Here is an 18,240-nt window from a genome sequence, read left to right as displayed (position 1 = left end):
TACACTGGTAAAATACTAACATTTGAATTTTTAACTTGCTTACAAAACCACCAAGGGGCATCTGTGATTAAACTACATTTTCTAAAAAAGCAGTCAAATTAAAATTTCTAATGTAACCCAAAAGAATGGAGAGATAGGGCACATATTATGAATGTTCATGCATGTTATATGCTTTAGTCAAATCTAATGTTTAAATCTCAACTAAAACTAAAAAATGAATAGACACTAGGTGGTAGTACATGAATGTTAGTCTTATTCTTCTTCATATATTTTATATGTATTTTACAAGAAATATTTCTAATCTATTCAATTTTTAATAAAAGTGAACTGCAATCCACAAGATTGGACAGAGTTCACTAAAAAAGCATCGAAAGTAATATATGTTTCAGATTGAACTATAAAATTGGACAAAAATGATCAGTGATATATAAAGAAGTATCTAAAGCAGCCAACATCATGTTTCAAATCCTTTTGGAAGGACAAATCAATCATCAAATTAGTATATATCCAAGACTGTTCAGCAACAAAAATACATGTATTATAATTAGCTTGAAATTCTTTAACAACAAAGAGGAAGATTATCTAACCTTTCTGATGATTACTGATTCACAAAATTTTGGTCCATTTAAACTATTTTAAGTCTCTCTCATTACCTCAAAAAAATTCACCTGATTCCACTGTTCACATAAAAATATACTCTCTTATGTAATATATTATAAAATATCTACAAATACAGTAATATATAAAGAAAATGAATCCTACTGTCCATAAGTAATAACCCCTGATAAATTTTTGGCACATACCTTTTCAGTATTTGTATACATATGCATATATACACACTCAAGTATAGCTACTGTCTTTTAAATAAAATTGGTATTATGTTGTATATGACATCGTATCATAAATATTTTCTTATATCAATAAATATCTTTAAAACATGATTTTTAGAATCTGTATAAATTTCATATTAGGATATATCATAATTAATTTGACCATTCCTCCTACTCTGAAAAACTTAGATTTCTAATCTTTCATTATTTCAACAAACACCATGAAAAACAGCCTTATATAAATTCATATATACATTGCTGATTATTTACCTTAGGATAAATTCCTAGAAATGGAATCATTGAGTCAAAGAGTATAAACATAAATATTACAACAATTGTTTTCTAAACTGTGCAATATTAACCCACAACTTCCTGGTAAATGGTCTTACATTAATATCAAGTCTTTCACCCAATCTCCATGCCAGTTCATAGGATATAAAAGCTTCTTTAAACCAACAAGAAAATCATTTAATTCCTGTCTCAAGTGAAAAATAAAAAACACGATGAATGGTGCTTGAGCAAGATAATGGGTTCACAATACAGTGGTGAAAGTTCTTTGAATACAAGAGTGAATACAGGAAACTGTCAAAAAATAAAAACACAGTGAAACTTCTTTATAATGTTTTCCAGGGGTAACATTACTAAAACATTTGTTCAAAGCAACAAAATAGGAAATGTGGTTGTATGTGCCTTAGAGAAAACTTTTTAAAACAATGGTATTTGAATATAAGGTCAACAGGGAAGACACCATAATGAAGTTTAACTGCATTTCCGTTTTAAAAATTGGGAAAAACTCCACAATACTTACTTTGTAAATAGTGCAAAACCATCAATACAAGACTATAGCTGCTTAAAGTACCACGACTGGCATCATTTATCTCATGGTGACTCGCCCACTTCTTAATCACCAGTACTAACGGACGAACTCGATTTTCAACTGAAAGTAAAATTAAAACTTAAAAATGGTAAGAAGATTTTACAGTTTCTTTGAAAGTTTACATTATTTCCGAACTCCATGCCAATAGAAAGAGCAATGCCTCCTGTTATTAAACACTGTTCACCATAAATGTGTCTTACTTCTAAAACGTACTTCAGTTACCTTTTAAAAATGACCAATTATTAAAATTCATTTTATTGACCTATAACTCTGGTAGTATGTGATTTTAGTGTAGCAACATATTATGTATATAAGAAAATGAGACACACTGTACATAAACACAAAGAGGTATCAGTATTTACTACACACATCTTTATGAAGGAATGAAGAATGAAGGATAAATACAGAAGGTGTTAATTGTTTGGAAATAAACACAAAACTTACGGTATGCATACGTTCTGAGAAGGAATGTGTTTCTTATTCCAACAATATTGTTTACATTCAAGTCGAACTCCACACAACTATTTTAAAAAATGAAAAAAACTTCAGCTCAAATACAAAATAAACTAACTCCCTAGTAACTAAATTCATATCCATCCATCCATCCAATGATACAAAATAGCATAGGCCCAAAGACCTTAAAATGAGACAGTACGGAAATAAGAATGAAAACATACTTTTAGTATGATCGGGGGTCTATTAAAGATATAAAATGAGATTACTGTTGAAAGATCCATAATGTACCAGTAAGGCTCCAACTATTCTTAACAAAAAAAAAACAAAAACAAAAAACTCTTAATTTTGTAATCTTTTCCAGATAAACAAAATTATATGGCCAAACACATTTCTGGGCAAGTTATCCCACTAAGTTATATATTCTCAATCAATTTTGAACGACAGCATCATTTGCTTTAAAATAGGAATGAAAAGCCAAATAAAGTACAGGTGAAAAACTAAAAGCTCTGTCTACACTTTATATTCCCTCCAAAAGGGTTGCTTAATTATAGTATCATGACAACTTTGGCTACTGACATCTAGGAAGAACTATAACAGCCAAACATATAACAGAAGGGACACTTCTTTGAAATCAAAGATATCATGCAATTCACAATTTAGAAAATACAGCAATAATGATGGGATACATAAAGAATGGCTAAACTCAAAATAACAGGACTAACTAATGCATAAGTAACAGAACCATATATTATCAGGTCCAACTTCTGAACAATGAGTCTTTCTGTGAAAAGTGCCTAAAATACAAACTTAAGAAAGTCCTTTCTATAGCTTTTAACTGTAAAATTTGAAATTTATCTTTTCAGATTTTCTAGTTATGGGAAAAGAAATCCTATAATCTTTCAATTATCCATGCACGTTAATAAAAATGGAGAGTGAAGTTAACACTTCAGATATATTTGGCTTTGGGAAGCTTACGGTAACAATAAAGTTACATTCTTTGTGTTTGTACAAATCTAACACTGAAACCAGTTTGCACTCCCTCTATATAACTCAATAAAGAGGAAAAAACACTTAGATGGAAACTAGTGTGCAAATAAAAACTTCCAAAAATATGAATTCAGAGCTTTAAAAATATCCACAGTACTTGCTTCAAATTCTACTTCTGGAAATACTGAAGTAACCCTTAATATGGAAAGAATTTTATGCACAAAATGCTTATTTAAACAGGGAGTGGTTAAGTTAAAGTCAATAAATTTACACAATGAAATACTGTAAAGCAATTGAAAATGAAGCCAGAAGATAGTCAATGATAAAAGCAAGTATTCATGATATACTGTTAAGTAACAAAGTATGATTTCAATTTTAATTTTAAAAGCTTTTATGCACTCATACGCATAGAAAAGGGTCTGAAAGGCTTATACCAAAACATTAACATCAGTTATCTTTGGATGTTAGAAGTGCAGTTGTTTTTTTCCTTATTGGTGTGTATAGAGAAGAATTATAAAATGGTGCTTATATAGAATACTTAACAATGAAAAAACCTTGTATAATAATCTTAAATAGAAAAAGAATTGTTTATATAACTACATTTTTAAAAACAATTATAATTAGCTAATAGTTTTACTTACATTTACTTTATTTTTATCTCTCTATATCCTCGTGCTTTAAAAAAAAACTTCACCATTAAAAAAAAGAAAACTCCACTGCTACTTGATAGAAATCCAGTAAATATTTATAGATTAGATGGATGTTTGGATGAATGAGGGGGAAAGTTTGAGCCAGCACTTATCTAAAGATTTCTTTAAAATATATATATTCAGTCAATTCTGATTATTCACAGTAGTTATGTTCTATATAGTTGCTGCAAACACTGAACCATCGCTCCTAGGGGAAACAAAGGATTAGGTTTCTAGGAGCCTCCAGTCACATGTTCATCAGCGGATCAATATGTCTCCAGTCACATTTCATTGGGTTGGCCAAAAAGTTTGCTCGGGCTTTTCTATCACATCATATGGAAAAACCCGGATGAATTTTTTTGGCAACACTATATTTTATTTTTTTGTGGCTGCACTGTGTGGCATGTGGGATCTCACTTCCCTGACCAGGGATCAAACCTGTGCCCCCTGCAGTGGAAGCACACAGTCTTAACCACTGGACTGCCAGGGAAGTCCCTCCAGTCACATTTTCCTCAACTGATCAATATGTAATTTTGTTTTATGTATGTTTCAACTTAAAGACACCTCATTTAATATACTGTTCATTCAATAACAGTGAAGTCATTGCAAAAAGCACTGTACTCTACTTGTGCTTGAATGAAGCACATCTAACACACATATTTCCTCCATAAGGCACATCACAGCTTTGTGCAAAAGGACCCTAGACAGTACCTCAGCACTATGTTCAGGACTCACTTTAAGCAGCAAAATCAAGCACAAAAGCACAAAAATGTGAAAAACAGCACTAACTAGACTGTGAAAAGGACATGTTTATATATGAGAGCTGAAACAAGAAAACAGAGTGTCACATTGTTAAACTCAGTTGGGAACACCTACATCAGGTGACTCAAAATTTTCCCCACTCTGTGTATGTCTATGAATAATCATAAAAGTGTTGCAAATGTTAATTTTGGGGGTTACAAAATAAATTTTATCAAGTATGCAAATTCATAAATATGGAATCCATGAATAATAATCAACTGTGTATATACTTATATAATTTCAGTATTACTTTTATAAACTGGGCTAGAAAATCTGATTTATCACAATCCTATATATTTTTTAGAAAATCTTTTTTAAACAATAAAACAAACACCTATTTACATTTTATAAAATGTAAATAGATAGATATTATATAAAAGATTCTAATTCCAATACCTATAAGAAATTCAGAACCCGAACTAGTAGAATATGTAGATAGATATAATTATATTAGTAACAACCACTTTTGATATAAATACACATCAAATTTCATCAATTAAGATATGTTCTCAAGAGCACATTACATTTCCAAAAGGCAAGAGGATCATTTAAAACTCTAAAGTATAAATACGTATATATTCTTTCAATTGGATAGTCCCAAATACTCAAAACGTCAACCAGAATAAGTACAGTTAAGCATGAACAACTGCTCAGACTATTTTAAAAAATCATTTCAAAAACCAAATCATTTCTAAATGAAGATAAGCTATTACGTGATAGCATACACTTCTTAATTATCTACCTCAGAAGAATACCTAAAAATTATCTAAAGCAACTTAAAAAAAAGAACTCAATAATTACTGACCTGACTTTATCCCTGAACTTCACAATTGGCACTTTTGCTCGAATCAGCTGAGGTCTCTCAATGTAACCAGCTGAAGGATAAAAGATAATATGGATATCTGTAAATGTTTCTCAAATTCATAGTGTTCCAATGCACATTTTTAAAAAGTAGTATTTTACTTAGCTAAAACAATTTGAGAAAATATAGTCTTTGAGACAGAAAGCAAAGACAAAAGGACATTATCAAATTCTTCTAAGTTTGGAACTTCCAATACCATGTAGAGGACTTTATATATTAATACGTTATTTTCAGAAATGTGGTCTAATATTTAATAACACCTATAAAGAATTTCGTCAGAGCATTATAAGAGAAGTATCTAGGCCAGCAGCAGGGGGATAGCTAAATTCTGGTACAGCACATGGCAAGATATTATGGCAGCCATAGAAATCATATTTATAAAGAATCTTAAATGTGGAAATGTTGGCAACATGATACAGGGGGCAGAGATACATTCAAATAAGTATGATCTGTAAGAGGAAAAACACATACATACATATTTTTTTATTCCACCAAACTTAAAAAAAAGTTTTTTGTGAGTTGAAATACATGTTCATTGTAGAAAATTAGGAAAACACAGAAATGTATAAAAAAGAAACTGCGAACTTTTCCCAAATGAGCAATTTCCTAATGTTTTAACTAAAGAAAAACATAATAACATATTTTAAAACTAAAAATTTTCTGTTATAATGCTTCTAACACCAAAATCATAAAATACATCAAGCTTGAAATAGAATTACGTGCAGGAATTCAGTGAGGTTTAATGAAAAATAAGATTAAGAGTTAAAAGTTCTGAGTTCCAAGTACAGGTTCAGACACCAACAAACTATACTCCTCGGGCAAATTACTAAGCCCACTGATCACCACTTTCCTTAATTATTAAAAACACTAATTAAAAAAAAAAACTTTCATTTGAATTATATGATCTCTTAGGTCCCTTTCACTTTTAATATTTTATGATTTTAATAATAGTTATTAAAAATTCACTTATGGTACAAATTACTCCTTTATTTTACCAATGTGAAATTCAAGTCCACTGAAATAAATCTCTTGATTTGTTTCTTTCCTACAACTGATATATTATTCAAGGGCAATAACTCGTTAAGTGACTTTGTATTTTCCAGCTCAAAGCCTGACACATAAGGAATATTTGTTAAATAAACAGACAAACTATCTTTCCAACATCACAGTGTGACTTCAAATGTCCACAATATTCTGTGTAAGTTTAAATAAATTATTTGAGATGGCTTAACATGTGGATTAAAAACTGCTTCATCAGCTTATTCAAAGAATAAAATCTTACAATAAAATGGCCTAAGTCGATAATTTTGCTTTCTGTTGGAGTAATATATCTGGGCTTCATGTTCAGTGATCATGTTTTTAAAACAAGTAAAGATATATGTCATTGCAAAACAGATGAAATTCTCTATTCCTCACATGAATACCTATAAGACTTCACCTGTATACTTCTTTTGGCTTGTCAGATACTCTGCATTACAGCTATTTACATTCATGCTTTAGCTTCCCGAACGGTCTACAACCTTTTGAGAAAGAACTGAAGCTTACGTATCTTTGAATTCCCCACTACCTTCAGTGGGACAGCTTACAAGTAAACTCAATAAAGATTTGTTGAATTATACATTTCTGTGTTGAATGGTTTACTCTTCTTTTTAATCAAAAGTTAAAAGGAATTCATTTGGGAAAAAGGATCTACATTATACCTAACCTAACCAGAAAATAAACAATCCTTACCAGAAAATAAATATAGTGAGAGACATTTTAAATAAATAGTTGTCAAATGACATATGAACGTGAAGCATGTCAGACTTACAAAGTCTAGTACAGAAGTGTTTATGGACTAAGGTGAGGATATGCCGTGCTTCAGTCTTCTGATTTACCTGAAAAAAACACTGAAAAGTTAAAAATAAAGTGTTTTTTCATTATCTTTCTAAACTTAGTGTTTTATTTTCTTAATGTATCTCAACAAAAAGAAAACATAAAGTATACTTTTCATTGGAGTTGTTTTTCAATATACAGTAACCTACATTATTTAAAAGTCAACCTTTATGCTATCTTTTACATCAATATTTCTAAATCAATTTCTGATTTTAAACTTAAAAGCATAATTTTAAAAGAAATACTGAAACAGCCATATGTCATTTTTTCACTTTAGTATATAAATGTAAAAAAACAATCTTCTCCAAGAAAAATAAACAGAATTTTAACTTTCTGTAACATGTTTTATTTCCCTATCTAGATTGTGAGTTGCTTAAAAATAAAATTCAAATCTATGGTGTTTCAGTATGAGTTGTAACAACATGATTCAGACATGTGAATAAGACTAGAGGATTAGTGTGATGTACCTAAGTATAACCTAATTGCATGGGAGAAAGTTTTAATTAAAACTCTAGTATTCTTCACTATGTTTATTATTTCTGAGGGATTTTTTTTCTTTTTCTTTTTTTTCAGTTTTCCTTTATATGATTTCAAAGCCTAGAAAAATATCAAGAGTTTCTTTCCTGGAGTAAATCTCCTTCTGATTTGCAGTAACTAGAAGTCAATTTTGTTAGTGGACTAATAGGAATAGTAAAAATATATATTACCATTCAACAGAGGTTTTTGTATTTTTTAAGAGGTGGAATATAAGGCATATTAAAATTACACTGAAATTAACTTAATCTTTGGTAATTCAGAAGAGACTTCATTCAGCATATTAAAGAGGCTGCTCAGGTCAGTTTAATGAACAACAATTATTGTGGAATTAAGGATACACAAGAGTATCAGTTAACAGGGAATTCAAATAAACATAATACTAAATAGCAAAATTTGGTTGCTAAATAAGAAGAAACAAAGTCAAAATATCAGAGACAATTATGTTAAATCACAGTAGTCTTACTTAAAATTTCAGTGAAATCTCTCTTTTTGAATTCCCAAAATAAGTACTCCAAATCCCATAGTATTTTCAAGGGGAAAATAATAAAGATTAAAAATAGAATCACTGAGAATAGAAATGGAAGGAAATATATCAAGATAAAGACAAGCTCTTCCTCTTTGCTGCATCCTGGTAACATACCCAACCTAATAACATTTCAAAACAGAGCCAGAGCTCCTTAAAAACACAGAGTGCAACCACCTCACTTTAACAGTTTAGAAATAAATTAATGCTAGAATTTGTTACGTTTATTGTGTACATGCCTGAAAAAAAAAAAAAAAGAAGCAGCATTTCCTGGCTTTCCTTGAATTCTTATAAACAGATAATTCAAAGAAGCAATTAAACAAAACAGGTTTTTTTCCTCAATGACTCTTACATGAAATTTCTTAAATGACTTAACATGAGAAACACACTTGGAATAAATGTTTCATTACTTACAGGTTCCTCTTTAACAACTAGACATAAATCACCATCACTGCTCCGAGTACCAAATCCATTTAAAGAGGACCCAACTAAAAAAAGTCTGCTTTCTAGAGAAACAGAAGAGAATTATAAGGTATTATTTAAAATTTAAAATTGGGATGCATGTACTTAAAGGGCATGCAAAACAAGGAAACATACGTGGAAATATCAGCTGAATTTCTCTCTGCAGCTCTGTTCGACAGAGTTCTTTCTTCTTTAAATCACTTACTTGCTGCTGACATGCTTCAAATAACTCCAGTATCTGCTGACTCAACTTGGATGCACCACAAAAAAAGAAGTAAAAATTTTGTTCAGAAATGTAAAAGTTATTACCGTACTGAGAAGTATAAAATTACTGACAGTATTTTTAAAATATATATTATCTCCTTAACACATTCCAATACAAAACTACCTTTATTCAAGTAACAATAATTACTTAGTAACTGAAATAGTTACCAACTTTTACATAGTAAAGTATCACTGACAAGTCACAGAGAATTCATAATGAGTATAATTCACGGGTCATCAAACTACAACCTTCAGTTACTGCCTGTTTTTGTATGGGACTTGAGCTAAGAATGGTTTTGACATTTTTAAAGGGTTATAAAAACAAACAAAAATATGCAACAGAAACCATATGTGAGTGGCAAAGTCTAAAATATTTACTATCTGGCCTTTTAAAGAAGAAGTTTACCCAACCCCTGGTATTCACACCACAAATACCAAATACAACAGACTTTAGAAGGAAAGTCCCTGGTTGTCTATGCTCATGCAAACCACCCTCTTCCCCATTCTTACAACACTGCCTTGAACCCTGCCTTCTTGTGGCCATCTATGGACAGATCTCCCTGTTTATCTACCTATCTGGTTCACACTTTCCCCTCCAACTAATCTCTTGCCATCACCACAGGTGACACCCTTACCTAAAATGGGCTAAGTATCATAACATACTCCCAGCATTTCTGAACTTCTTTTACTCCAATATTTTTTATCAGTGTTACACTCCCAGAGCCATAACATGGTCTTTACAATAAAACAGATCTTCTTTAGCTCTGAAATTTTAAATTCCAATATACTATCTTGGCTTCAATCTCCTGTCCAATTTTCACTTTCTTACCCCCCTCATACCTTCTCTACAACCACACAGACCTGGATTCTCTTGAATCCTTCCTTTTCTCCCAACCCAACAGCACCTGAAATAGCATGATTTCCTTCTCTACGCAGTCTATACCCAACAATGCATCCCTTGAACCACTCTTTTTTATCATGCCTTAACAACATTATACCCTTGTCATGCTCTAACAAAATCCTAATTTTAGGTTCACTACAACTACCTTCTCTGCTCTTATATTTGAGTTGCTAACTTAAAAAAAAAAAATCACAAAATTGGTATCTTTCAAATTTATAGTTTAAGAACAAACCTAAGATTGACCCTTCACATCTCTCAGCAATTACTTCCATGTCTCTGGTTAGATATTGCTTCCTTTTTTCACCATCAGCATTCCAAAATGTTTACACCTTTCCTCAAGTTCCCTATACTTATCTCACTTTCTTTAGCAGATAACTTCACATTAAAGTTTACTAAGAAAATTGAGGATACCAAATGTGACATTCCTCAGCTTCCTAACTACAAACTTGCAAACTACTATCTGTATGAAATCTCATCTCCTTACCTCTCCTGTCAAACTGTCCTCTTCCTCGGTTCAAAGTTAATCCCTCTATCAATACTTCTGTATCCATCCCTTCTGGTAGCCTCTAGGGCACAAATATTCCATCAGTTTTTTTGTCTGTCTTTTGCAGTTTCAACCTCTCCCTCTCTAGGCCATTCCCCAAGTCCATGCCCAGGCACAAGTCTCACCCATCATTTAAAACAGTTTCTTTTATCATGTTTAGAATACTCATTTTAAGAAGGCAGAGGCAGTCTGGGCAACTTGGCAGTGAAAGAGACATAATTATTTAATATCCCTGAGTAACCATCCCCCCCCCCCAAAAAAAAAGACAAAGCAACTAGGGTAATAAAACAAACAGATCAAACCAAACCAGAACAAAATAAAAATGGCCAACGAATACAGCACAATTGACTACAAATTACTCATGAACCCTAAAATACTGGCAGTTAGGACCCAACACCAATAGCAGCAAGACCCACACGGTATCCGAACATAACAGAAAGAAGATGAAAGGGATCTGGGACAACCCCAAAGCCAGAACATCCAGAAATCAAACTGCCTAGAGGTACTACTTCCCACCCCCTTCCTTAAATTGGCAGGTCCAACTTGGTGTGGAATAGCAACCAAAACTGGGAGGGAGCTTCACAGGCTACAACTCACAAGTAAATGCAAGAGGATCACACAAAGATCAGAAATCTCAAAACTAAGTGAAACTCCCTTCTAAAACACAGCAACACACCAAGGAGAAACTGCCAGTAAGAGAAATCTAAACTAAGTAGTACAGAGACATTAGGTGTAAAGGAAAGAAAGTCTAAAACTAGAATGATTCTGACTTCCAGAGGACATCTGACAATGTCTGGAAACAGTTTTGGTTATCATATTTGGGGGAATGGGTACGACAGGGTGGTCACTGGCAACCAGCAGGTAGAGGCCAGGATGCCACTGAACATCCTACAATGCACAGGACAATTCCCCGCAGCAAAGATTATCTAACCAAAAACGTTAATATTGTAGAAAGTGAAAAACCCAATCTAGATAAAAGCAGGGAAGGAGAAGAGAAAAGGTCTCAGAAAGTATATTTTTGAATACTACATAGCAACAGAAGAGGATTCCTACAGCCACAAACCTAGCAAAGCTAGCTTATCCAACTCTCCTCATCTAAAAGTAGTATAGGAAAAGTCACCTCACTTAAACACAAATAACAGAAAAGAACTGGAATCTCAAAAAGAGGGGTGAGGACGGGAGGACAGAAAAAAAAAATTTGAAGAAATAATGTCTAAAAAGGATTCTAGTCAATTCACATACAAAGTTTTTATAAGAAAAATGAGAAGAGTAACATTCCTACAGATAACGAAGCATACCAGAAAGATACGCCCACAAAACTAATGAACATTTTAATATAATATGTAGAACCAAGGTTTTTTCTCTCACGTTTTAATTTCCTAAAAAGATAACTGACTATAAAGTATACATACCAGCAAAAAATAATTGGGAATTTACATTTTTTAAATTATCAAAAGCAGTTAAAAGTATGAAATACTTGGAAATATATTAAACAAAAGATATACAAAATCTGTACACTGAAAATTATAAATATTGATGAGAGAAATTAAACACCTAAATAAATGGAGAGATAGAAGAAAAAAGTTGAAGGATTTACCATACCTAACTTCTAGACTTAACCATACAGCTACAGGAATCAAAACAGTATAGCACTGGGAAAAGGACAGACAAAAAAGATAACAAAACAGAATACTGAAATATTTGTGAATGAAATGATATGATACCTGGAATTTGCTTCAAACTAATAAGGGAGGGAGGTATAGACAAAATAAGATTGGTCAAATGTCAGTAATTGTTAAAGCTTGGTGTTATGAGGATTTATTACACTATATTCTATTTCTGTATATATTTGATACTTTCCATAATAAAAAGCTTTTTTTTTTAAAGCTTTTTTAAAAAGGCATCTATCTTTACAAAAAGACTTGAAAAAGGTTTCCAGTTAAAGTGGTTAATATAAAATTTTAAATGGCGCTTGAATAATTAAGTTTTATCCACTCAGAGCAGGGTATTAGTATTAATTAGTATTAATCCACTTAGTATTTGGCCCTGTAGGCCAAATACTGCCTCTGGCCTGTTCTGTAGGGCCAGCAAACTAAAAATGATCCTTACATTTTTAAAGCATTGTTTAAAAAAGAAAAAAAAAGAAAATGTGACAGGGGGCCCATGTAGCTCACATGTCTAAAATATTTACTAACTGGCCCTTTATAGAAAAAGTTTTGCCAACCCCATGATCTAGAGAATCAGTTAGGCAGATCAAAACTGCTACAAGTCAGAGTAGGTACTCAACATTTGTTGAATAACAAAAAGAAATAAATTTCTTGGGAACTCCCTGGCAGTGCAGTGATTAAGACTTGGCACTTTCACTGCAGTTGCCCAGGTTCAATCCCTGGTCCGGGAACTAAGATTCTGCAAGCCGCACAGTGTGGCCAAAAAAAAAAAGCAAGAAAGAAATTTCTTTACAACAATGCCCAAATGAAATGTTATTACATTTAAAAAATTTTTTCGTCTGAATGATCATGTTCATGTAGAAACATTCACATATGAAAAAATTTATGATTAGGTTGAAAATATGAAATTCCACATATTTGCTCCTCTTCTTTTTTCTACATTCTACATTCATAGAACATTTCTTCTCTCTCAAGTACTACTACAATGGAGACCTAGGAGACTGTTATACAAATGAAATTTCCTCCCTATCTAGCCGCCTTACTGATTATCCTACACCAGACATATAGAGCCCAAATAAGACAAAAACTCAAAAGAAATGCACATATATGCGAAACAAGACTTCTCTTGCTTAAATTTAGAGAAATATTTCAGAAGATGGCTCAATGGTCTTATAATTCTGGAAAAATAGAGGAATGCATGATATGAAATCTCCTTGGCTGAATATTTAGATCATATATGTAATAAGCTGACTATGCATAACGGCATTTCAAGACTTTGTTTTTATTTCATTCGAAAGTAAAATTTTCCTAATCATTAGTTTAAAAAAAATAAAACTATTGCAACAAAGTATCTGTAAAATATATTATTCTTAAAGTTGTTTAAATCTCTACAATACTACCAGTTTAGGCTGCCTGCCAAGATCTATTACTTTAATTTAAAATTAATTGTAGAAGATATCTATTTCTCACTGTATGTAAAAATTATATCTTCTCAAAATTGTATAAAAAATAAGATTTACATAATAGTTTAAAATATTAAAATTAATATTTGTTCCAAATATAAATGTTGCTTTTTCCTAAAAAATATTATAACCTGTCCTCAAACTCAGGCTCAAACCAAATTACCAATAAAGTTATCATTGTCTGAGATCAACACAAGCCATTAAAGACAAGTTAAGTATGGATTTAGATTCAGAAAAGTTTTTAAATGTGTCAGTAAATAAAGCTTCAGGTATAACTTTTGCATGGTATTCTCAGCAGATTCTCCATTTGTCCCTGTTAGCTGGGTCCCCATGTAAAAGAAAGTGAAAAAAACCTTTCATCTGGGAGTATCAAGACCTGATCACTTACTATAATACATGAAAATTGCTAACAGGGTTTGGGCTAAATATAAGTGCTATCTACAAACAACAAACACAAATTAGCAATGAGCTTTCAAGACAGGAGAAATAAAATTAAATATGGTACGGAAAATAGGTCATTAGTTCACAAACACTTCAACAAAAACTAGCAATTCCTCAGGCTCTCTCATTGCCACAATCTTTGTTACACATGTAACTGTAGAAAAAGTTAGTACCAATTACTCAGTAAAATAAAGGTAGTTATGAAATAAAAGTTTAAATTCATTCTTGATACTGAATTCCCTTTCTCTTCAAATTAAATAAAATAGAATCAGGAAAATGTCATGCTGAAAACAACCCACTCTTTATTAATGTGTTAAATTACCATGTTTTTGTGTGTGTGGCCACAATGTAGAGCCTTCATTGGCTTACAAGATAATAAGCCAATTAAGATAAGCCTTCATTGGTTTATCTTAATCAAGATAAATTAATCTCTTGATTAATTTATCAACTGGTACACTGATTAGGCAGTTTGAATTACTGATTTTTTTCCCTGAACCCTGACTGCTTTTAGGCACATACTATTACCTGAACTTAGCCAAGAAAGAATTGCCTAATAAAAGGAGGATGAAAAATTAACAAACAAAACAAGCTTTCATTTGAGAATCTCTTGTGCTGAGTCCTGGTCTAGATTTTCTACATGAATTTGCATCTCAGTGGCTTTAAAACTTTTTTGACAGACACATACATTATAAAGATAGAGCCCCAAGAATAAATTTAACCAAGGAGGTAAAAGATCTGTACACTGAAAACTATAAAACACTGGTGAGAGAAATTAAAGACTACAAATAAATGGAAAGATATCCCATTCATGGATCCAAAGAATTAAAATTGTTAAAATGTCCATAGTACCCAAAGCTATCTATAGATTCAATGCAATGCCTATCAAAATTCCAGTGGCATTTCAAACAGAAATAGAAAAAGCAATCCTAAAATTCATATGGAACCACCAATGACCCAGAATAGCTACAGCAGTCTTATGCAAGAAGAACAAAGCTGGACACATGACACTTTCTGATTTCAAATTCTATTACAAAGCTATAGTAATCAAAACAGTATAGTACTGGCATAAAAATGGACACACAGACCAATGAACATAATAGAGAGCCCAGGAAAAAACCCATGCACATATGGTTAACTAAAAGGTGTCAAGACTATACAATAGAAAAAGCATAGTCTTCAACAGTGTTGGGAAACCTGGATATCCACAGGCAAAAGAATGAAAATGGGCCCTTACCTTACACCATACACAAAAATCAACTCAAAATGGATTAAAGATTTAATTGTAAGACCTGAAACTGTAAAACTCATATAAGAAAACATAAGGGGAAAGCTCCATGACCTTGGTCTTGACAATGATTTTTCAGATTTGACACCAAAAGCATAGGCAACAAAACGAAAATCAACAAGCGGAGCTAGGTCAAATAAAAAAGTTTCTGTACAGCAAAAAAAAAATCAACAAAATGAAAAAGCAGCATAAAGAATGGGAGAAAATATTTGCAAACCATGTATCTGAGAAGGGGTTAATATCCAAAATACATAAGAAACTCATACAAGTCAGTAGCAAAAACACAAATGACCCAATTTAAAAATGGACAAAGGACCTAAAGAGACATTTTTCCAAAGAAGACATACAAATGGCCAACAGGTACATGAAAAGATGTTCAGTATTACTTAGCATCAGGAAAATGCAAATCAAAACCACAATGAGGGGCTTCCCTGGTGGCGCAATGGTTGAGAATCTGCCTGCCAATGCAAGGGACACGGGTTCGAGCCCTGGTCTGGGAAGATCCCACATGCCGCGGAGCAACTAGGCCCGTGAGCCACAACTACTGAGCCTGCGCGTCTGGAGCCTGTGCTCCACAACAAGAGAGGCCGCGATAGTGAGAGGCCCGCGCACCGCGATGAAGAGTGGCCCCTGCTTGCCACAACTAGAGAAAGCCCTCGCACAGAAACAAAGACCCAACACAGCCAAAAATAAATAAATAAAAAATAATAAAAAAAAAACCACAATGAGATATCGCCTCACACTTGTTAAGATGGCTATTACCAAAAAGTCAAAAGATAAGTGTTGGCGAGGATGTGGAGAAAAGGGAACCCTTATACAGTATTCATAGGAAGTACAACCATATTGGAAAACAGCAAGGAGATTCCTCAAAAAATTAAAAATAGAACTACCATATGTTCTAGCTATCCCACTTCTGGATATATATCCAAAGGAAAAAAGTCTCTATCTCAACAAGGAATCTGCACTCCCATGTTCACTGCAGCATTATTCACGGTAGCCAAGATATGGAGAAAACCTAAGTGTCCACTGATGGATGAATGGATAAAGAAAATGTGTGTGTGTGTGTGTATACATACATAATGGAATATCATGTGGCCCTAAAAAGGAAGGAAATTCTGCCATTTGCAACATGGATGAACCTGGAAGACATTATGCTAAATGAAATGAGCTAGACACAGAAAGACAAATACTGCATGACCTCACTTACATGTGGACTCTAAAAAAGTCAAATTCACAGTAGCAGAGAGTGGAATGGCAGTTATTAGGGGCTGAGGAGTAGGATGAGGAAAGTGGAGAAATATTGCTCAAAGGGTACAAACTTTCAGTTATAAGATGAATAACTTCTGGAGACATAATGTACAATTACAGTGAATACGTTCAGTTAATAATGTATTGTACACTTGAAATTTGCTAAGAGAGTAGATTTCAAGTGTTCTCATCACAAAAAAATGTAACTATGTGAGGTGATGAATATCACCTTAATTATCTTGATTATCGTAATCATTTCACAACGTACACATATATCAAAACATCATGTATACCTTAAATATATACAATTTTTATTTGTTACTCATATCTCAGTAAAGCTGGAAAAAAACTGATAGGAGATGTGGGCATATACATTTGTTCTGTTTCTAAATAAGGTGGAATATTGAAAATTTTAAAGATAGAGCCTCTGAAAAATCTGCAAAGTAACTGTCCCCAAATTGTTCCTCCTAGGGTGCCAAGAGGGTCCATAAAATTTGCTCCTTTCCAAAACTGAACATTACACAAGAAATCTTGAACAATTCATTCATAATCATCTTTTTACTTTATACTCAGTACCAAGAAAACCTCAACCTATCCTCATCTCAACTCAAAATTCAAAATCAATTACTTCAATTCACATAATGTCTTCAAACTACCCAGAATTTTCAAAAAACAGTTATTATAGATGAAATCCAGGAGTTGAGATAATTCTGACTCCTCTACAGCCTCTTTTTTGTCCAGGCAACCATATCTTCACCTAAAAGCTAGAGTGAAATAAAAGTTAAAATCCAGAAAAGTACCTCAGATTTTTTCCCTGAGAAGAGTTCTGTTTGCTAATATAACAACTTGAAAAACAGAGAAAAGACTTCAAAATGGAGGAAAAATTTAAACTCAGAAGGTACTCATTTTCAAAAATTTAATTTTTTATGTTTAATTCTCAAACTAATTAAAACTTCTACTAACACAATATTTCCCTGGAACTTACTAAAGCAGCTGACTGATTTATTATTAATAGTAAATTCATTATTACCAATGTTAAGTGAGCTCTTTACACTACCCAGCAAATACTGTTTCAAACCTTCTCCACTATTCTTAAACCTCAGACATCCCATTTCATCTTCTCTACTGTCAACAGATAACCTTGCATAGTAATTCAGAGAGAAAACATGAAGAAGCCACTCAACTATGGAAACTCCGTTAACTTCTCCATACCATATCTACAAATCTACCTATCTTCCTTTTACCTACACCTATCCTCTCCTCCTATATCCTCCAGTTCCAAAAAGCTTTTCTCTAACCTAAAGCCAATCACTCCACCTATAGGCAGGACCCATGCCCTTTCCACCTTCTAAGGAATCTTTCCCATAAACATTTATATGTGCTTAAAGTTTCTTCCACCTCAAAAACAAAACAAAAAAACTCCTTTGTTCCAGCTTCCCATCTTTGGCTCCTCCTCTTCACAGCCAAACTTCCCAAAACAGTTGTAAATAAGCTTAGTTTCCATATCTGTTTTCCTACCCTTTCCTCA

At 32.6% G+C, this 18,240-nt stretch overlaps 1 protein-coding gene across 4 annotated transcripts in view; it reads right to left on the bottom strand.

The window, feature by feature from the left end:
- Positions 1-18,240, bottom strand: part of TENT2 (terminal nucleotidyltransferase 2) — a 58,425-nt gene that overhangs the window by 24,048 nt on the left and 16,137 nt on the right. Inside the window, exons 6-11 of one of the 4 annotated variants that reach the window (XM_059916637.1) lie at positions 9,035-9,149; positions 8,852-8,943; positions 7,313-7,391; positions 5,446-5,515; positions 2,152-2,228; positions 1,639-1,767 (exon numbers count right to left, since the gene is read on the bottom strand). In XM_059916637.1, the coding sequence (XP_059772620.1) occupies positions 1,639-1,767; positions 2,152-2,228; positions 5,446-5,515; positions 7,313-7,391; positions 8,852-8,943; positions 9,035-9,149 (562 nt within the window). The remainder of the gene's footprint in view (positions 1-1,638; positions 1,768-2,151; positions 2,229-5,445; positions 5,516-7,312; positions 7,392-8,851; positions 8,944-9,034; positions 9,150-18,240) is intronic. The other 3 variants (XM_059916638.1, XM_059916639.1, XM_059916640.1) reach the window with 3 other exon arrangements.

The sequence above is a fragment of the Balaenoptera ricei genome, chromosome 3, assembly GCF_028023285.1.
Source record: "Balaenoptera ricei isolate mBalRic1 chromosome 3, mBalRic1.hap2, whole genome shotgun sequence".
Taxonomy (NCBI): Eukaryota; Metazoa; Chordata; class Mammalia; order Artiodactyla; family Balaenopteridae; genus Balaenoptera; species Balaenoptera ricei.
The sequence above is the reverse complement of the archived record's forward strand: the minus strand, read 5'-3'. Positions and strand labels throughout refer to the sequence as shown.